The sequence below is a fragment of the Ambystoma mexicanum genome, chromosome 9, assembly GCF_040938575.1.
Source record: "Ambystoma mexicanum isolate Mex_15411 chromosome 9, UKY_AmexF1_1, whole genome shotgun sequence".
Taxonomy (NCBI): Eukaryota; Metazoa; Chordata; class Amphibia; order Caudata; family Ambystomatidae; genus Ambystoma; species Ambystoma mexicanum.
In genome coordinates, this window is record NC_090931.1 from 1,048,885,466 (window position 1) to 1,048,898,879 (window position 13,414).

Below are 13,414 nucleotides of genomic sequence, written 5' to 3' on the forward strand. Positions count from 1 at the left end.
TAAGGGAAACAAAATGGCAATGTGTGTGTCTGTGAGAGAGAAACGCGGGTTGGCGTCTGCGTGCATGCTTGTGTTTGTAGCATGTATGTTTGAGTGTTTGTGCGGACGTGCCTGTGTGTGTATGTGTGCAGGAGGTGAATGCTCAGTTAATGAATGGCATTGGCCTGTGATTTTGAGGAGCGGGAAGGAAGGTTTCTAAGGACTGAAAGCTTGATGCGCCCTGTGATTTGGGAACACAGCGCTTTTATTCATGTTTCTGGTCAGCCAGCTATTAAGGGCAGGGGAGTTGCTAGGTCTGGAAAAGACCCGGGGCTACGCTGATGTTATTCCCCCCCCCCCAGCAACGCCCCTGATTAAGGCTAATGTATGTAATGCAAACATACCAACATTCTGCATCACTTTGGATGGCGATTGTCTCACAGAAATCGGGAGAACCGAATTCTCCCATTGGATTGCATTGGGGTTGCCATTATTTTAGGAGGGAGAAATGAAAAAGTAGCAATATTTTCAAATACAAAATCGGGAGGGTTGGCATGTATGGTAACGTACTTCTGAACGGGGTTTAGGTTGCACGTTTATACCGAGAACAACGTTAGCTATGAAAAGCTGAGAAGGTGTACATCAGATCATTGTGTTAATGGAGTGCAGGCAAATCCCCTTGTACTTGAAAAATGCATGCATTGGAAGTGTAGGCTCCCTGATCCAGTGGTAAATATAGGCTTGTATTGGCTGTAGGGTGCATTGCAAGTTATATCACTTTAAATGGGCAGTTTTCTGACAACAGAATTAAACGTAGCTTAACCTGCTTCTAAATAATGTGAGATAGGGGATATCCATCTAGAGGAAAGCTGCTCAGCTTCTGCTTGTACCAGCCAAATGTGCTACTGGGTAATGGGTAAGTATGATGTGTAAACAGATGGCCATCTTGATGCTTTGCTGATATGTTATGCTCTGTAATGGAAGTTTCTTTTCACAAATTGGTCAATCTAAGACATGGAAATATGTGTTAGGTTAGGCCACGCCTGCACTTCCATACGCCACACATTTGAAACAATTTCTTAATTATGTTATTTACGTCATGTCAGCAAATAAATATTCTTATATGGTTATTTAGGGTCCTGACGTTAATGAATGAATGGCACCCATTTGTCTCTGCTTCACCCATGTGACAGAATGGATAAACCACACAGGTGCCATCTCCTCGACTTCATTTTCCTTACACTTGTGGAAACCAGCACCACGGAAGCATTGTGCAGTAGGAAGGATTGCATATAGTGTGGATTCCGGTATCTAGGAGCCTTTTTATATTGTCAATGATTGTGGACAAGAGTGACAGTGAGGCCTTTACCAGGGGCAATATTGACATACAGTGTGGACACCAGCATCATGAAAGCTTTTTTACAGTGGCAGTGAGTGATGTCATATATTGTGGGCACTGTCACAGTGAATCTATGCTTACAGTGTGAGTGATGGCCTATATTGTGGGCCGAGGCAGTATGAACAAATGTTGTCAAGTGCTCTTATGTACTTCTGGTGACCTAGCATTTTGGGGATTTTTTCTAATGTTACTCTACATAACTGGTTGTAAATTGTAAGGTGTTTTATCAATTTTTATGCAAAACATGTGCTGTGAAATTACACCATTTTAACTCAATCTTTAAAAAAAAATGGTCTCTGCAGGGAGAACCCCCAATCCACCAGACCAGTCTAACTTGCTTGGGCTCCCTCGGTAAGCTCAGTCGCTTACAATTGTTTGTGGGAAATATGTATGCCCACCAATAAAAATAAATCAGCAGGCGCCACTGGTGCCAGGAATGACAATAGTTAGTTGTTCTGCAACAAATGCTCTTAGGGAATTGCTATAACTTGAATGACCATTTGCTCGTGCAAATTGACAAACATGTTTTGTTATTCGACTGTAGAGATTGTATTGGGCGGATGATTCAAAGACATACATCAACATTTCAAAAAGCAGATAAGAACTGATTCTTTGATCAATGTGTGTCTTGGGCACATACTCTTCTGAGTTATTTCCAGGTGTATCATTTCACCTAAATCATACGGGTAATGAAATAGACATCACACAACATCCTATGACATACCACAAGGTGGTGTCACCTGATCTTTGACACAGATCAAAGTTGCTGCATTCTTAAACAAGCAGCAAAGATAAAATAATGCTAAAATGTGTTAACAAATATTTGTAATTTCATATATCAAGGGTCGATTATCCTGAATTTCTAACATTTTGTCAGCTGAAGAAGTTTTAAGGCAAGGGCACTATGGCTTTTTTTGCAATGAGGTCAAGATGGAAGCCAGACTGGAAATAACTCAAAGCATATTAAGGTTCTGGCCATTGTCGATGTATAGAATTACACGGTTTTCATTGAATTTCTCACGGATGGGAGCAGTGTTAGTGTTTTTAATGGATGCAACTCAAAAGTCCAATTACTAAGCTATTGTTAAATTAATATTACAAAGTCAAAGCCTTGTAATTCCCTGGTATTGATCTTATGGAATGGATGCCACATTTTAGTTGGTTATTTACTGTATTATCTGTAGTACATTTCAAGTATTTTTTTGCAAGTTACTGAGTACTACTATGAACAAATAGGGAAACGGCTAATTTCCTTTATTAAGTCTCAGAACTTAGAGGTAACTTGTAATATCCTTAAAATGTATGCTAGACACTATTTTATTCCTTATAATGCATGTTGTATTAGAATTTTACTGATGAATTGTGCTATCACAAGTGAGTAGTAATGTCACAATTACACTATAATATGACAATTGTGTGCAGAATTTAATCGAGCTATGGCAGGCATCCATGCACTACAGAAAGCATACCTTTCATATACTCAAGTGGGCAAATCAGTGATCATGCCATCAACCCTTACCTCGTTGGAATAGGAACTTCTGCCAGTCCTGTGAGCAGCACTGCTGGTGATAACCGAACAAAAGCAACCACGGCCCGATCAAGGAATTCAAGTTCACCAACTAAAATATTGGAAGCCTCTGCTCCCGGAGGAATCTTTTTCATGAAATGCATGTCTACCTAAAGGGAAATACAGAAAAAAGAAATATAAGTTGCTTTGTGGAAAACAACGACAAATATCAAAAATAAACCATGGTCATCCTCGGCCATGCTTGGGTGACAGTGAGTAACAGTAGTCTTATAGATCGCAGGAACATGACCCACCACCAAGTCATGGCCCAAGGCCAAGCAGAGGGCATAAATTGGGAAGGGTCATTATTATAATTGATAATGACCGCTCACGAGGTCTAAAAGGCTATTAGCACATGATGGTTGTAGCAAGACATGTTTTGGTGTTTTGGTGGTGAAGTAAAAATGTTTAATTTATTTTGGGTAAAGGCTACTGAGTTAGTACATTAAATGTGTTTTTATTTTGTAGCATTTAAATAACATGGTGGCCCTCATAAATTAAGCATTTTAATTGTAAACGTGGTTGAAATGAAACGTTTTAACATCAACATGCATTTGGTGTCATTTAAAAGTAAACTGTTTCTCAGTAAGAAAGCAAAGGCATTATCCCATGTTTACCTTTCTTTTTCATATGCTAAATAAGATGTAGCAGCAACAGAAAGATCCTCTCAGAGAGGACGTTTCTTGTTGAAACAAATCTTGCCTGCAAATTGCATTGTTGTTGTCCTGTCTGCTTTTGAAGACAGAATGTTCTGTACACAGTACCAGTTGTTATTGACTGCACTCTAAACATTCTGATTGGCTGAGAGGAGGCCAATAACGATCCCCAGGTGCTAATGGGAACTATCCGAGGATTTCGTCTAATATATCTATAGTGTGGAAATAACTACACCTTTCATTTTGTGTATTCGGACACCTGTTTGATGACTACATTATGTATAAAACAATGACTCACACAGCCATGTGGCCAGCCCCTGCCACAGTGTGTTATGCTTTTCACAATCCATCTTATAGCGGTGGAGATAAGTGTTCTGAAGTTAGGAGCTTGAAATGCTTTGCCTTCATTTGTATGTCCTGCACCAACTCCAGATTGGAATTTGACAGGAAATGTAGTTTTCCTTTTACAAGATGTCTTTGTGAATTCAAGTGTGCAAATATAGTCCTGCAACCATGTATGTGAGCTCTTGTAGATGCATGGCTTTTCAATAAAGTGTGGGTTATTGTCATAGAAACACTTTGGGAGTCTACCCCAAAACATCTGCCTTTATTTCTCTGACTGAGGATTCATTTGTGGATCTTGCGATCATAGTATTTTTGCTCTTACTCACTCCTATGGAACTGAATTATGGTTGTCCCTACGCCATTTCAATAGACAAATAATGCTCTGGCCATTCACCATGTTAGTATTTGAAGTTTGTGATCCAGAAAGTAGATGTGCAGCATGTCCTGATAGCCCTACGCTTATTAGACTATGATGAGGACAGATGTCCAATAAGAACCAAGTCAGTATGCCAAGCATATCAATACGAAGCTTGTAATGCTTACTGGCAGATTCCAACTGCTTCTAAGCACTGTAATCATAGCTGTTTCTATTAGTCAATGTAATGGTACTCAGTTTATCGGGGGAGTGGCCGGAGCTCATGGAGTGAAGCAGCAGCAGAGCTGAGCTCCCGTCCTGATTTTTTCACTGATCCTTTCTATACCTGCCAAAGAATATAATCCTTGCAAATAACCACAGCGCCAGTTAGAGCAAGCGCTGCTGTTCCTTCCTGGCGAAGTCCCGCCAAGAATCGGAACCTGCGTGCCCCGGAACGACACTTTGAACGGGCCCCGGGGGTCCCACTGCGATGGTGGCCTAATCGGAGCTGCAGCCTCTGGCGGGGGAGGAGCCTGCCCATACGCTGACAGCCTGAAGCGCGCCGGGATGCGGATGCCTGTGGCCAATGTTACGGTCCAGCCCTGTGGACCACCAGCACCGAGTGACCGAGGAGAGCGCAGCGGCCTACCGTAATAGCTGCACCGGGCTTGTTGCGGTCTGATCCAGCTGACCGCACATCGGATAGAAACGTAGCGGAGCCACCATGCTACGGAGCGCTGGAACACTCCCCTAGATGCTGCACCAAGAGTGGGACTGCGTGCATGCTAACACAGCACGAGGGTAAGGACCTGCACACCGTCCTCCCCCCGTGGCATCCGTGCACTCTGCTGGTTCCCTGGGCTGATGGAGATCAGGACTGAAATGAGGCCTTCGCGACACGGGTGAAGTGTGTGTAACAGCGGAGTTCCTTGCCTGGGCGCGCATTCTGCCGTACACAGGCGCTGGAGCCCAGACGCACTTTTGGGCAAAACCCGCGACAGCCTGAGGGTGCGCCCACCAGGATATCGATAGAGCATCGGACCACTACACTGTTCGCGCCCTCGGGGACAGTTCCCCGCTCGGGGGGCCTCATCTACCAGGCAGCAAGGGGCCTAAGGAACATATCTGGCCCAGGTGCTAGTGAGCAGGGAGGGGATCTGGTACCCCACCGCGCAGCGGGTTGATGGAAACCCCATTGAGGCGCGCCGCCTGAGTAGAGTTTGGCAGCACTGGGCCCTCGTGACCACAATTTCACGGGCTCCCAGGTAACATAGGGCCTGGCGCCAGGGCGGCGAGCCAACGCCAGGAACACGGGAGAGAGGGCTCACCACGAAGCGCAAAGGGCCACCTTGCATGACACTGGCCTGGGTCAGAAACTACTGGAACAACCCACGCAACAAAGAGCAAAATGTCTACCTCACGACACAAGAATAAAGCAACGACAATTATGGATTGCTTCTCAGGAACAAGGCCCAAGCAGCAATCCCAATATGAAATCACTACGCAGACGGAACCACCCCCGCCCGAGGACGACCCCAAAAACACTCAGGTACTGCAGGCTATTGCGGCACTATGGACATTCATGGAGACCAAAATAGACGAATTCAGGGCTGATATGCCGCTCATACGCCAGGATGCCCGCAATCTAACAGAAAGGGTAAGCAAAGTGGAGGTGAACCTGCAGGACACCACAGACACTGCTACAGATTTGAAAACCAAGGTAAGCGCACTTGAAAGGCAAGTTGCCTGACTAGAGGCGAGATCAGAGGAGATGGAGGGGAGGGCTCGCCGCAACAATATACGCATTCTTGGAATTCCAGAAGAAATGGAGGGAACCAACCCAACAGAATACGTAGAGTCCATGATAAGAGATTGGGCCCGGCAAGCTCACGCAGGGATTCTCAGTAGAGAGAGCCCACCGCTCTCTACAAAAAAAGCCCCCCACCAGGATCACAAACACGCCCAATGATTGCCAAGATTCTAAATTTCTCAAATTCTCAAGAGAGAGGGAGGTGAGATCAAACGAATGACTCCAAGATCGTCATGTATCCTGATTATACCCCTAATGTGCAGCGAGCCAGGAATTCATTCATACCAATTAAAGCCCGATTACGCAAGCTCAATCTCAAGTACATGCTCCTATATCCCTCACGCCTCAAGATACTTTACAAAGGGAAATCGGTTTTCATGGCATCTCCAGCCGCAGCTAACATGTGGCTAGAGCATAATAACCTTGCAGGGCGATGAGCGCTCCTCAGTGGCAGAAGGACTAAGCAGGAACCGTGAATCGTACGAATGAAACTGCATCCAGTTCCGACAACAGAACATTGCTTTCAATGGTGACCCTCCATGGAAGGAGGCAGAATGTGTTCTTACAGACGGGAGCTCAGACGTTCACACACAGGCACCGTCACAACCCACCCCATCGCAACCGATGCCGGCATGGTGCCAGCACTACATCCGCACCTCACAACCTGGATAGGCCAACGAGAAGCGGAAGCCCCTGAGCGTTGCCCTCTCGAAGCAGCTGCTGGGGGCAGTTTACAGTTACTCCACATTGTTAATCCACCCCTTCGAGTGGAAGTTGAAACCATTAACAAGTCTCCAGTTTTTACAGTAATCCAGTTACCGAGGTCACGGGAGGGAATGGAACACGCATCAATGCTGATCACCCAAGAGGGGAGGCGCCCAAAATGAGAAATCGACAGGAGAATGAATTGGGCTGACAGGAAACGGGCACTTAGACTCGACTTCATACCGACATGGCCACATGCATCAAGATTGCAACCTGGAACGTGAGAGGCCTGGGTACCTATCTCCATCGCAATAGGATTAAATCCTACATCCAGATAGGACTGGCCCTCCTACAGGAAACCCACCTCACGAGGGAATCCATTGTGATGCTCCAGACTCACTGGGGAGGACAGGGGTTCGGGGGCCACATACTCCAGATATGCCAGAGGGGTGTTTACATGGATCAGCCCCTAGATCCCCTTTCAGCTCAACAGGGCTGAATCAGATCCGGAAGGAAGGTATGTGATACTGTGGGGCCACATTGAGCAGACTGAAATATGCATTGTTAATTCATACCTCCCCAACATCAACATACCAGCGCATTTAGACTTGATGTATGCCAAGGTCACACACTACAGGAATGGTCTCTTTATCTGGAAGGGAGACTTTAACTGTGTCAGCAATCCAGAACTTGATGGGTCCACCCCTCTCCCCGGGGGCCCGCCAGCATCCACTGCGGCCCTGAATGCCATGCTGAACCGCCTGGACTTGGTGGACATCTGGCGAGAGCAGCACCCAAGAGACCGGGGCTACTCCTTCTACTCGTCTCCTCACAATCTCCATACTAGGATCGACTACATTTTCACTGGCAGAGAAAGCCTCCCCCAGATCCACACACGCAATACCTGGGCCGGACTATCTCCGATCACCCCACCCTAACAATAAAATGGAGCACTGCTGGGCCCAGAGCTCCAATACCCACTTGGAGGATGCCTTCTGATGCACTAAAAGACCCAGCGTTCAGGGATGATCTCAGGGAGTCCCTGGAAAACTACATAAAGGAAAACACGAATAGTGTCAACCACTTAAGCACACTGTGGGACGCCCTGGAAGTGGTTATGCGAGGTGAAATCATAGCAAAAGCAGGGGGCATCAGGAGGCACCTAAAAACCGAACTGGAGCAGTGGGAGGCCTAAATAGAACAACTGGAATCTGGAGCCTGTGATTCTCAGCAAGTGGAGGACAAGCTCAATCAAATCAGAACCGAATGTAAAAAGGCGTGGGACAGGCTGGCTAAGTTTGATTACACCACCAAGACCAACAGGGCACACACCCAGGCGGACAAGCCCGGCAAACTGTTGGCCTGGCTATGCAGGAAAGAACACCCCAGGCACCCAATCATAGCCCTAAAAGGTGCAGAGGGCACGCTACACCAGACCCAACAGGGTATCAACGATACTTTCAAACAATTTTATGCCCAGCTGTACTTCCATGACACTCAGGTGCCCCCAGGCGAGATTTTGGACACCCTAGATGAAATAGGACTGCCCAAGCTGTCGCATGCACATAAAGAAGCCCTAGATGCAGATATCGCTAAGGAAGATATAACAGAAGCGATTAAGTCCCTGGCCACGTGCAAGACTCCGGGCAGCGATGGGCTGCCCACCGAATTCTACAAGACTTACGAACCTGAGTTAACCCGCTGCTGCATGAGGTCTTCCTGGAGGCCTACGAGCTGGGGATCCTACCTGAGAGCATGCGTGAAACGCTAGTGATCCCAATGCTCAAATCCAACAAGCCTGCTGAGGACTGCGACTCTTACCGTCCACTTGCAATGCTCAATTATGACGTCAAGATTCTGACTACGATCTTAGCCAAGCGGCTCTCCAGGGTGATAGGAGGCGTGGTGCATCCTGACCAAAATGGTTTTGTGCCATGCTGTAACACCACAGCCAACCTCTGTAGGCTCCAACATGTTCTGTCTCATCCCACCTTGGATGGGGGATCCTACGCCCTGCTTTCCTTAGATGCCATCAAGGTGTTTGATTCCATCTTCTGGGAGTGGCTGCTGGCGGTGCTCCGGAAATTCGGCTTTGGAGATAAATTCATTAGATGGGTCAAAGTCCTCTACACTAAACCAAAGGCACGAGTGAAATCTGGACGGCTCATTTCTGCAGCGTGGGACAAAGGGGCACGAGGCAAGGTTGCCCACTCTCCCCCATGCTCTACATTCTTGGGCTCGGACCTATTGCCGTCTATTTCAGGAAACAATTTTTTGATGCCGGAATACGGCTGGACAGGATCAACCATATAATATCCCTGTACGCAGACGATGTCCTCCTCTATATAAGAGACCCACACCTGAATGTCCCGACCATACTGGAGGTCTTTGGTAATTTTGCCAAAGTATCGGGCATGCACTTTAGCAGAAGCAAATCCTGTCTCTTCCCACTGGGTCGCCTCAAAGGCAAACACATGGATGATCTACCTCTATTGGGAGTGAGTTGGCACCTCACTACTTTCCGCTACCTCGCAGTCAACATATACCACACGTCTGAACTCATGCACAAAAATAACACAGCGGCGGCCCTGCCCCCCTTACGCAAGTCGATAGGGTTCTGATCCAGACTCCCCCTATCCATGATGGGAAGGGCGTCCATCATCAAGATGATTGTTCTCCCAAGATTTCTCTACGGATTCCAAAACGTTTTCCACTATATCAAAGCTCCCTTCTTCCGACTACTGGAGACGATACTTAAGGACTTTTTATGGGGAAAAGGTAGACACAAATTGGCACTATCGACGTTTACCCTTCCGTACAGACAAGGTGGTATCCAACTCCCGGATCTGGAGAAGTATTATTTGGCAGCCCAGCTCATCTTCATAGCCAAATGGTTAGCTGACGACGTCACTCCGGAGACGGCACTGCTGCACCACCCAATAGCTCCTGTCCAGCTGAACGAACTCATTTGGGTTCCCCAACACCTCACAGGACGAACCCCCTTTTTAGCCGCCCTGGGCAAACAGATCTGGCACAGAACAAAATCGCTTCTCCACCTGAAGCATGCATATACTCAGAACCTTCCACTCCTTACTGACCTGTGCCAGAACTGTGTCGATCTAGCAACCATTAGATACTGGGAATGGCTGGGAGTGTACACCTGGGGGGATCTATACAATGGGGGCTCCTTCCGAGACTTCCCCTCATTACAATCTGAAGAAGACATACCTACTGGCCAATTTCTCTGGTATCTAAAGGTTCGGAAGCTGGCGCAAACCAAATGGGACACTTGGCCTGAGGAACCTGAGTCCAACACTTTTATAACACTCCTGTACAGCTTGGGAGAGGGAGGGAGACCAGTGTCTCAAATATATAGTCACTTAGTAGATAAGCCCAATCCCTGCAGCCCTGATCTGAAACTTAAATGGGAAGGAGACCTGGGACATGAAATGACTGATGGAGAATGGGAGAGAGCACTGGTGTTCCCCAAGGAGGTTTCCAGGAACTCCAGATTCATATTGATCCAACTTAACGTACTCTATCGCTCGTACCTAACACCTAACAGAATAGCAAAGATTTACGAGCAGCCCCAACATAACTGTCCATGGTGCAACAGTGACGAAGCGGATCTAATGCACATGTTTTGGGAATGCGCCAAGACCCGACAACTTTGAGCTGAAGTGGAACAAACTTGCAGGAGTGCTGGCATGACCAGGTACGAATGGACCCCCGGAGAGTGTCTTCTGGGGACTTACCCCAGGCTAGCCAAAAATAAGCACACAATGAAGCTCATGGACCTGTCATGCATTCTGGCGAAAAGGACTATAGCTATGGCATGGAAGCGACCAGGTGGCCCACGATTTCAAGCATGGCACAGCGAACTGCTACGCTGGGTTGGGGCAGAGACTTTGGCCTGGGAGGACGGCATAGCCAGTTTCCCTAATGACGCAAGCCGGGCACTGGATGCTTGGAAGGCCCTTACATGGGCTCTGCTCCACCCCTCCAATGATGACAAACCCCCTTGAATGAGTCGCCCCTATGCCAATTGATTTATCTATCAAATTATACCCGAATAGACTATTGCTTAAACTGTTAAGCGACTTCAATTCAGCACTCCAACTAAGTCAATGCCAAGTCTGGGATGCCCAAGGGAAGCCCTTATTTATACATTTTTATGACAAGTTCATGGATCTGGATGATAAACCGTCGTATAACGCCCCTCTCTTTGAATCCCCCTGACCTCACTGAGCCAAGAAGTAGGTTTGTTTTGGAAATTAAAAGATTTATTTGAAAATTAAACAATATGTATATATATCACACTTTTATAAATAAATATATATTTGATCGCACACTTATGAATATGACAGGGATCAACAATGGATAATATTACACTAGCACACTTTTGTAATCACTTAGGAGTTGGTATAGAAAGGATAAGGTAGCTGAGAATGCTTTTATGGTTTCAAGGAAAAACAATGAGGGAAAGAATGCAGCACAGAAATAAACTGATATGGTTTCAACAAGAGAGAATATAATCACTTTTCCCATTGTGGCAATTCACTCCCCCCTTATGCAGTATAAAGAGTTGGAAGAAGAGCACACAATTTTCAGGAATACCATCAAATGCAATACCAATTCAGTTCCCCCCTAGCAAGCTTAGAGCACAATGATGATTTTAAAACACAGACAAAAGTACTTTAAATGTGATTTGCAAAGAAGTGAAAATATGCTAAAAATGATTTTAATTCCCTATAGGAAATTCAGGGTAGGTGACAGCTACTTTGAATTAGTTCAGGTCTACACTAGCAATGATTCATGAGGGATTATCAGGTTGAAAACGAATTTCAGCAATGCAAGCAAAAGACAGCTATTTTTGACAGGTGAAGAAGTTTGAGCTAGTTTTCAATTCGCGGCACTTTTTCCGAATGCGCGATTACGGAAAAACTATTTTGAGCTTGTTGAAAGCTTAGATTCGTAGCTTTAAAATGAAAGTTAAATCTCGTTCCTAGCACACGCGGTTCCAAAGATACGGACAATTTTGTGGAGGTAGATTTTCAGAAATGGAATAATGATTGACACTTTCACAGGTTTGAAAACCCAGAATGGACACACAATTTCTATGCAGTTCTAGGCAGGTTGAATTGGATGGGATAAGCTTATTTTAAACTAATAGATGACTATGCACAGTTCTGGCTGGGTACTCACACTATACATTTGAAATAGGCCGTCAAGATCTCGTCAGGTTGGCTGCGGTTCTCTCGCCATGGGATGGTCTCTGGCACTGGTTCTGCTCACAGCGATCTGGTCTGGGCCTGGTCTGCGGTTCTGGATGTCTGGTTCTGACAAAAGTTCTTGGCATTGCACAGCAGTCTGGTCTGGGTCTGGTCTGTGGTTCTGGATACAGCACTGCTTTCTGGGTTCTGGCACAGGGTTCTAGCCAGAATCAAACAGCTTGCCCGGCAGTTGAATAGTTTGGTTAGGTTGCTGGATTCTGAGGTTTGCTGAGAAGGATTCAGCTTTTGGACTAGGCCTCTCTGCTGCAAGTTCTGAAGTCTGGATTCTAAGTTCTGTTTCTGGAGTCTTTTGGATATTGTCTGGTCCGGCAAAATGCTTCCCAAGAAATCAGTTTGAAGTGGAAATTGAATGTCCCTTCCTGGATCTTAGTGGCTCTTTTTATGTCTTTTGAAAATGGATGTGTGCGTGGGCATAACTAAGCCTGCCCCTCACAACTTATCATTGGCCAAGTTGTCCTCTCTCCCTTGATTGGGGGAAGTAAATGAAGTGTCATCGGGATGAGGTAGGTTTATGGGTCAGAGGATCCTCCCCTTGTCAATTTGCACACAAATCTATTTTTGATCCAAATACATATTTATCTATGTACAATTTTTCTAATATTATATGTCCAGTTAACATATTTTCTGTAGCACCAAATCATCCGATCCCTGTCCTTGTAAGATGTTGTGTCCACTTCTGACAGAATTCTGCCCTTTTCATCCAGAACACAACCTCTAAATTTTTCCAGAATTTACACAAACATGCGCAAGGAGTATGAGCATCAGATGATAAAGTGTCAGATTTTTAACATACAGACATTTGGAGTAATACCTTATTTTCCGCTACTACCCCCCAGAACATACCACAGAGTCCTAAAACCTCTTAAAATGTGCACAGAAAAATCACAAGAATAAATGATATTATTATATAATTTTGACAATTTCGTACTATGAATTATCCATCTTTTCAAAATTATGCTCTGGCCGAGATGGGTGTGGTTTAGGTTCCAAAGCACATGGGGGGATTTTTGTCTGTCCCCGCCTCCAGCTCAGGTGGCTCCCAGAAGCACTACTCCTCCCAGTTTCTTCCAAGAGGAAGCCATTTACGACCCCCCTAATTTAACATTTGCCTGAGCCAAGGAAGGTTCATTGTTCTGTTTCCTTTGCAGTCCCAGCTGCCCCTCCTCTGATTCAATCAGAGAGGTGTGATCTCCTTTTGGTGGTGCAGCAGAAGGGAAGCCAGGCCTGGGAATGCAGTTGCTGGGCAAGTTTCCACTCCTGTCGGGGGTAGTTGCCGGGCAGAATTCAATCTCTTCAAGCCAGGC

At 46.0% G+C, this 13,414-nt stretch overlaps 1 protein-coding gene across 8 annotated transcripts in view; it reads right to left on the reverse strand.

Moving 5' to 3' along the window:
* The window catches only part of SLC4A10 (solute carrier family 4 member 10), a 1,479,043-nt gene that overhangs the window by 366,605 nt on the left and 1,099,024 nt on the right, over positions 1 to 13,414 (reverse strand). For all 8 annotated transcript variants that reach the window (XM_069616332.1, XM_069616329.1, XM_069616333.1 and 5 more), the window contains exon 8: positions 2,898 to 3,055. In XM_069616332.1, the coding sequence (XP_069472433.1) occupies positions 2,898 to 3,055 (158 nt within the window). The remainder of the gene's footprint in view (positions 1 to 2,897; positions 3,056 to 13,414) is intronic.